Source organism: Anopheles aquasalis, chromosome 3 (assembly GCF_943734665.1).
Source record: "Anopheles aquasalis chromosome 3, idAnoAquaMG_Q_19, whole genome shotgun sequence".
Lineage (NCBI taxonomy): Eukaryota > Metazoa > Arthropoda > Insecta > Diptera > Culicidae > Anopheles > Anopheles aquasalis.
In genome coordinates this window covers 57,536,049-57,543,548 of record NC_064878.1, presented here as the reverse complement: position 1 = coordinate 57,543,548, position 7,500 = coordinate 57,536,049, and the positions used below count along the sequence as shown (strand labels likewise).

The window sequence follows — 7,500 nt, the reverse complement described above, 5'->3', positions numbered from 1 at the left end:
AGAGTAAAGGTCGAGAAAGCTCGAGATCATTTCGTTTTTTTTTTGCGCCAAATTGCCCCATGCATTATTGCTGCCGGTGCGCCGTTTCACTGCTCAAGGATGCACGCTTTTTGGGATTTATGTTTTATTTATCGCCCCTTCCCTCCACTAAGTACACACAAATACACCGTTACACACGCGGTTCCCGGCTTGACGTCATTCGCTGATTCACATACGGGACTGTTGATATCCGTCCGGTGGATGCTGATAACAGCGGGGGAACACAGAGCCGGGTGCCGGGTGCTTCAGTTCAGACACCACAATGTCAAACACTTATTTTTTTTCCTTTCTTTTTTTGCCTCCAAATGCCATGATGATGAAGGCGCATGAGATCACTCACCTTCACCCGTTTGCGTACTCCGCCCGTCTGTCGGAGTCCAGATGTGCGAACAAAGGCCAACCACCAAAGAAGAGGCCGCTCCAAAGTGGCGAAGCTAGCTCTACCGATTCGCGAACGCTATTAACGAGATCGCGAGAGTGCGTCGGGGGCTTATACGTTCGCGCCGTCGTCAACTCTGCTCCGCGCACGTTTGCCATCTCTCTCCCATCTGGTCGTGGCACACTACGAGCGGGTAGTAGTAACCGGCTCGCGGACGCTCACATGTGAGCGTGCGTCTCCATCGAACAGCATAAAGGGTTTTTGGCGCTGGTCACGAGGAGGTGGTATTAGCATTAGCGGACGCACACGCACTCTCCCACACCTCGCTGCGGTCTAGCGAGAGGGAGGTTAGCCCCAAAAGCATGTGATGTTCCGTGATCGAACTGCTATAAGCTGCACGGATTTATGCGCGGATTTAGCAAATCGAAACCGGCGGAATCGGTTGCGTTATCGCTTACGTTCTGCTCAAGGATTACAGTGCACGCCGATTCCAAGGCAGACAAGCGTTCACTGGCAGCAAGCGTGGAGCAAGTAGCATCGGTTTGAGAATGTGGTTCAAGTACGGCAATGTTTAACGCGTTTCACGCGTCGTTCGCGACCGCATTGATCCTTGGAGATGGCAGCGGTTCTGCCTGAGGTGGTCACTTTCAACTAGAATACAAGCACCAGCACATACATGCACCCAATCCCCCACAAAATTATTCATAATCCTACATAAGTTTGTTCAGTGCTGCGACAGAACGATATTTACCGAAACAACATCATCAACTAGTCCCCTTTGCCGTACAGCATATTTGCAAGTGTTTGCTTTAATGTGGCTTCCAGAGAGCATCCTTGGATCCATGCGGAGGCTACCATACACCGGAAGTACCACCCAAAAAGTTTGTCTGTGTGCGCTGAGATTGTTAAAATATTTGCAACGCTCTGCATTATCATTTATAACGCTCAGGATGGAACAGCCCCCCCCCCCCCCCCCCCGGGCGGTAACGAGCTCATCCCGCAGGACGGCTATCAGCATTATGCCGCAGAATTTGGGAGCCACAGGAGCGAAACAGATAGCAAAGAACGGCGTACTGAAAATTCCAGGAGAGAGAGAGAGAGAGAGGGAAAGAGAGCTGAACCGGAACTTGGTGCTCCACACAATGCATTCCTATCGATTTACATGTCCCTTTTGAAATAGCCCAACCACCACCGATGTTTATTTTAACTTTGATTCGCGGTTCGCCCAAACACGCGATAGACATCCGCATTCGGTGGATCTTTTGATAAGGATTTTGGGGCATTTGTAGCACGTGTAGGTGCAGACAAAACATTAATTTAATAAGCTGATTAAAAAAACACTGCGAACCAAGCGAACGAGTAAATTCGCACGAAAAACGAATATCATCTTCCAATCAGATATGCTGTCGCCGACACTCGATGTTTGCTTGTCACGAGATGTACAATTCCCATAAGTGTCGCAGTGTTCCACCATGCCCTGTGTTCTCGCCATGAGGACGAGCTGTTCTTCAAGCACAATCGAACGAACGGCCAACATTCTCCGAAGGGCCATTGTGTACAGCAACACTCCATTGAAAGCACTACACACTCGTTCATAAGGACACCTATCTCCTCTCCGGCGGTGCACTGCGACAACCCATATAGCCCAACGGGCGCTGTGTGTGTCCTGCTTCCACTTCCAGGACGAGGAGGAGGACATACGAAACCGAAGGCCAGAACAAAAGCCAAAAGATGTGCTCCGAAGTTCGCTCTCGTATCATGTATGCTACAGTCACATGCGGGATGAATGGAACAAGGATGGTATGGTCCTGCTGCATGGACTGGTCGCCGGTCTAGATTCCGTGCAAGATGCTACATAAGACACAAAGTGCAATAACGTCCGGTGGGTCCAGGTGCGATTCACACAATTATGGGCACTCCGGGCCGGGGAGGGTATGACAGACGGTGAGGGTTCACGAAGGACAATATGAAATGTTTTATTCCCACTTTTTTTGTGTCTCTTACCTTTGCCGTATGCGGATGCGTTCGTTCTGCGCCGTTCCGGTTGGCACTGGCGCGTTTTGCAGGACAGCAGGAGGCGAAAGGACAGCAGAAATCAGAAGGAACACCAGCTCCGGAATGCGTTCTTCCAGCTCATTTTGCCACGTTTCACAATCAGTTTTCACTAATCGGTGCTTGGCCGCACAATTTGGAGACAGTCAGCCTTTTTCTCCTTTAGCTCCTACCTTGGCACACTGCTAGCGCTCACTTTTCGACACCTCCCCGTTTGCGGTGGTCTCCCGATCTAGCCCGACACCCGAATCTACCGGATTTCGGTAGCGGCACACAAGCAAAACGCGCGATGTAACAACGCCAACGTCACGCAACGGTGTGCGGTGAAAGCCGAGCAAAAATCGACCAGCACCACCAGGTTATCCGATCGAGGGGTCCTCCTCCGTCCTGGCAACCGGTCGTCAACCTTTGCCACCACAAACGACACAGATGGAGCTCCAACCACCCGACGATTAGGGGGTCTTTGACGGTCAGGTCACAGCCTACGACCGCGCGACTAGAAGAACCGGAATTTATGGATGGAACTCTACGCGCCTTACACCGTGAACCGCCAGGAGCGTGTCGGTGGCCGTGAATGGAACGGAATCGTCCAACCGATGGCAAGGCTGGTCCGCTTATGCGCTCCGGCGGCTTCTTTCGCTGCCAACGAACTCCTCTGATGTGCCGGTGTACCGTGACAGGGACAGGCCACGGGGTTCGGCCACGGGGAGGAAATGAGCATTTTCCGATGTCGTCTACTGCTGCTGGCTGTCGCAGTGTGCTGCTGTTCGCGCCGCGCACATGGCCGCTTGGGTGAATCCGTGCGCCGTACGTGCCACGCGGTCCTTTGCCCCGGCCAACGGACACTTCGTGTCGTGATACCTTGGCTCTCTCTTAAGAGAGCAAACAGGAGTCATCATTTGGGAGCGTGAAATTTTCATGAATGGAACCGGATGGATAACACGTGGTCGCCTTGGTTGACACCGCATTTGTTCTCTCACCATGAACGAGAACAAGGACCATACTCAATACACACGAGACATAAGGGGTAAAGGGTTGAACCGAGGGATCCACCGAAATCGTTAAAAAGCAAAATATTATAGTTAAAAAGACCTTTATTTAAGTTTCACCAAAAGGATGATCTTTTCCGTTACTTATTGTGTATACACACCATACGATATTAACATAATATAATTACAATAAGCCGCTCTGCACTTTTCTAACCACAACCATCCCGATTCACGGTTCGCGAAGGGGAAGCTCTGGGTGGAGGATGATTGTACGGTTCACGATAGCGTTCACCATACGCAAAATCTATGATGGTCGTCCTTTTCCGGTTCTATCATGTGGTCCAGTGTTTTCTGATTCGTTTCCAATGAGATCCTGACGTGAGCTAATGGCGAAATCGTTTGCTTTTTGCGAGAGAACATATGCGATCGCTCTTACAGCTTGGTTCCAATCTTGTCGATAAATTGTGCTAATATTTAGTTCTGAAATCATCATAAGCGTCCGATCGGAGGAAGAGGGAGTTAAAAAAAATACAATTTATACTAATAAAACAGCGCACACGAAAACTTGAAACGATAAAAAAACTAATCGAAAGATCCCGCAGCCTTGTCTAACATGTGTTTCGCGTGATTGAATCATCGGCTGAGTCGATTGATCGGTTTTCTTCTCATCACAAACTTTTGCGCCCTTTGGCTCTCTAAAATGTAAATGGTTTGAAACTGTTCTTCGTTTGAGTCCATCGGATGGATTTAAAGTCAGAAAGGGAAGTCGAGAAGATGAGGCACGAACGCACGCATACCAGATGCGCGCTTTGTCCAGATGTGGCGCACACCAGGGTGATGGCCTTTAGAAATCTGCATCCAGGGTAAACACATTGTCCAGACGGTTTGCCATCACGCCCCACTTCTGGTACTCGCCCACCTTCTTCTCGAAGAAGTTTGTCTTGCCCTCGAGCGAGATGAACTCCATAAAGCTGAACGGATTCTTCGTGTTGTACACCTGGCACATGGGAACAAATAAACGATTGCTGTTTAAAACCAATGGCCAATTTGCTAAATATACCTTCCGCAACTTACCTTCTCACAGCCCAACTCCACCAACAGGCGATCCGCCACAAACTCAATGTACTGAGACATGAGTTCGCAGTTCATGCCCAACATATCAACCGGAAGCGCTTTCGTCAGGAACTCCTGCTCAATCATAACCGCATCCCGGATAATGTCCGTCACGCGTTTGCGCGATGGCTTCTGTACCAGATACTTGAACATGAGACAGGCAAAGTCACAATGTAAACCTTCATCGCGCGAGATCAGCTCGTTGGAGAACGTCAGTCCCGGCATCAGACCACGCTTCTTCAGCCAGAAGATGGCCGCAAAGCTGCCGCTAAAGAAGATGCCCTCGACGGCCGCGAACGCCACGATCCGCTCGCCATAGTTGGCCTTCTTGCTCGAGATCCAGTTCATCGCCCAGTCCGCTTTACGCTTCACACACGGCAGCGTCTCGATGGCGTTGAAAAGGAAATCACTGTGCATTGTGGGAACGAACGAACGAAAGATTGTTTAAAGCAGGCGGCGCATAAGGAGTCACCGGATCGTCTTACCGTTCTTTCGGATCTCTAATGTACGTGTCGATAAGCAGCGAGTACATCTCGCTGTGTACGTTTTCCATTGCGATCTGGAAACCATAGAAACAGCGTGCCTCCGTCACCTGAACCTCTTGGCTGAACCGTTCGACCAGATTTTCGTTCACGATACCGTCGGACGCAGCAAAGAAGGCGAGCACATGCGAGATAAAGTGACGCTCGCTCGGCTTCAGTGAATCCCAGTCCTTCATGTCCTTTGATAGATCTACCTCTTCGACCGTCCAGAAGGAGGCTTCGGCCTAACGGGATACCAATCGAGAAACGTAATAAAATTAGCTCCTGTTGCGTAATTCGTACCAGTAGCGACGTACCTTCTTGTACATTTGCCAGATGTCCGGGTATTGAATCGGGAAGATGACGAACCGGCGCGGATTGTCCATCAGCAGCGGCTCAATCGACGGATCGAACGGTTGCTCTGGCTCTACCTCCGACAGCGCCATGCTAGGTTTCTGCTGCTTCGCCTCATCACCACTGACCACCGCCGTCGATCCGTTGGCAGCGGGCTTTTCCTCCTCCATCGGAACACCGTTCGCTTTGGCCTGCGGTACGGCTACGTTTGCTCCACTTTCCGTCAGCACCTTGCGAGTATTCTAGCGCATGAGAACAAAGGGTTGGTGGAATTAGCACAAATAGAATCTGCTGCGGATGTATGGAATCAAAATTGCTCTCCTCTCCAGCTGTAGAGAACGACGCACTCGAAGAGATGCTAGTTTACGAGCAGAGGCTGCTACGAACGGAATGGTTGCTAACTACTACGGTTGCTTACAGGAAACGGCGTGGTTTCATTCTAGAGGAAACATCCTGGTTGCTATCACTGGCTAGTAATGTTCGAAACGATTTTCCTTATTTGTTTACAATCTCCGCGAATGTTACTGAACATTGCGCATGCCGTGTGGTGGTGCCGTTGGACTTCGCGCCCTTGAAACTCGAGCCAGCATCTGTCATAAAATTTCGCCCCAAATTCGCCTGGGGGCCAAAAACAGCTGATTTTGTGGAAAACAGGTTTCGGTGTGAAATGCACAGTATGCGGTGCCTGTTTTAAAAGGAAAATTCCAGAACAAGACGCCTTTAAGAAATGCAGGGGAATCTGCCATACAACCGCTAGAATGTAAGTAATTTATTTCCGAAGTTGATAATTTGCGGTGGCGGTATTTAACGCACTTTCCGGTCCGTTCCATTCCGATGGGCACCGCCCTCCCTTTCACTCTTGTGAACCAACATACGCCATAGACATGCTATTTCATTCTGGCGCGTGTTCATGGCATTGGTCAACGCGGGCACGCCGAGATACAAGTATTTTCCTGTACCCGGGCCGAACGCATGCCAACAGCCGTTGGCCGGATGACTCGTTTCAACGCGAGGGTAATAAATGGGGCGACTTTTGGAGGGAAACTCGATTGTCAAGCCACGAAATGGCGCGCAACTGCGTAGGGATTACCCTCGTTGCGAAATGCCCGGCAAGAAAAGGCTTGGGTGCCGTATCTTCCACCATTTCTCTTGAGAAAACGCGTTACCGGAAGTCCAATGAATAAGCGATGGACGCTTGCAAAAAAAAAGGTCAATATTCTCGATCCTTCAAAGACTTTTCGTTAGCCAGCCTTTTACCCGTATTAGACCAAGAAATATTCTAGAGGCGAGATTCTAGAGAGTTCGCCGACCGCACCAGGCGCACTTTAAGCTCATTAAAAAGTGATTCAGACTTACCTTGATGATATCAGTTTCCATGTTTTCAGCGACGTTTTCCTTTTCCAAAACCATTTTGCCACAACTAGCGTCACTCGTCAAAAAAAATTAAAAACTGATGAGCAGCGGTCGATGAGCGAACCGAGAGCACTTTGAGGTTTATCAGAGTTTTTAAAGTCTTTGTCCTTTTAAATTAGTTCACCAGAACTTTAGCGACACGTCCACTTCCAGGGAAAATCGGCGGCTTTCTGGCGTAGAGGAAGGAAAAAATCGGACCAGAGGCTCGATGCCGCCAAAATTTTCCCTCGCTTTTTGCACCCACCCGCGAGGTTGGTAGAAGGGGGCGCATCGACGAATTTAAACACCAGCCAGCACACTGGATGCGGTTTCTTGCGTTGTTCGACATTGCGTGATCACCTAAACTGATTGATTTTGCGTTTTATAGTACCTCCTTACGCATCTCCTTACTCCGGTACAGTGTGAAACAAATTGAAACAACAACTAACTGAGTGATATGCTGTTAAATTCCGCTACACGTAAATGAAATTCCGCTTCGGGTAAGTGACGCATTCAGTGTGCCAGAGTCAGAGCAGCATGCGAGCCAACCCACTCCAATTTAACAACCTTGAATGTCGCTGCGCCGCTGTCAAACAAAAGAGCGCGGTTTCGCCGGCTGCTCTGCCCTGAGTGCAAGCGAGAAGGGAATCGCGCTGCTCAC

At 49.8% G+C, this 7,500-nt stretch overlaps 3 protein-coding genes across 4 annotated transcripts in view; 1 reads left to right on the top strand and 2 right to left on the bottom strand.

Annotated features, from left to right (window-relative positions):
* Positions 1–527, bottom strand: part of LOC126577431 (protein ABHD1) — a 5,545-nt gene extending 5,018 nt beyond the window's left edge. The window contains exon 1 of the mRNA XM_050239049.1: positions 380–527. The gene's annotated coding sequence lies outside the window, so the exon portion shown is untranslated. The remainder of the gene's footprint in view (positions 1–379) is intronic.
* Positions 528–3,546: 3,019 nt separating this feature from the next.
* Positions 3,547–7,071, bottom strand: LOC126574781 (ribonucleoside-diphosphate reductase subunit M2). Of its 2 annotated transcripts, none has more exons than XM_050235153.1 (5): positions 6,804–7,071; positions 5,411–5,689; positions 5,058–5,338; positions 4,534–4,981; positions 3,547–4,456 (listed from the first exon to the last, which is right to left on the bottom strand). In XM_050235153.1, exons 1-5 carry the CDS (start codon positions 6,855–6,857, stop codon positions 4,304–4,306), a joined length of 1,215 nt encoding a protein of 404 aa, XP_050091110.1. In that variant the 5' UTR covers positions 6,858–7,071; the 3' UTR covers positions 3,547–4,303. The 2 variants fall into 2 exon arrangements, with proteins under 2 accessions (XP_050091110.1, XP_050091111.1); XM_050235154.1 differs by lacking the exon at positions 6,804–7,071 and adding an exon at positions 5,866–6,006.
* Positions 7,072–7,438: 367 nt separating this feature from the next.
* Positions 7,439–7,500, top strand: part of LOC126574775 (FACT complex subunit spt16) — a 5,203-nt gene continuing 5,141 nt past the window's right edge. Inside the window, exon 1 of the mRNA XM_050235140.1 lies at positions 7,439–7,500. This exon is cut by the window's right edge and continues 482 nt beyond it. The gene's annotated coding sequence lies outside the window, so the exon portion shown is untranslated.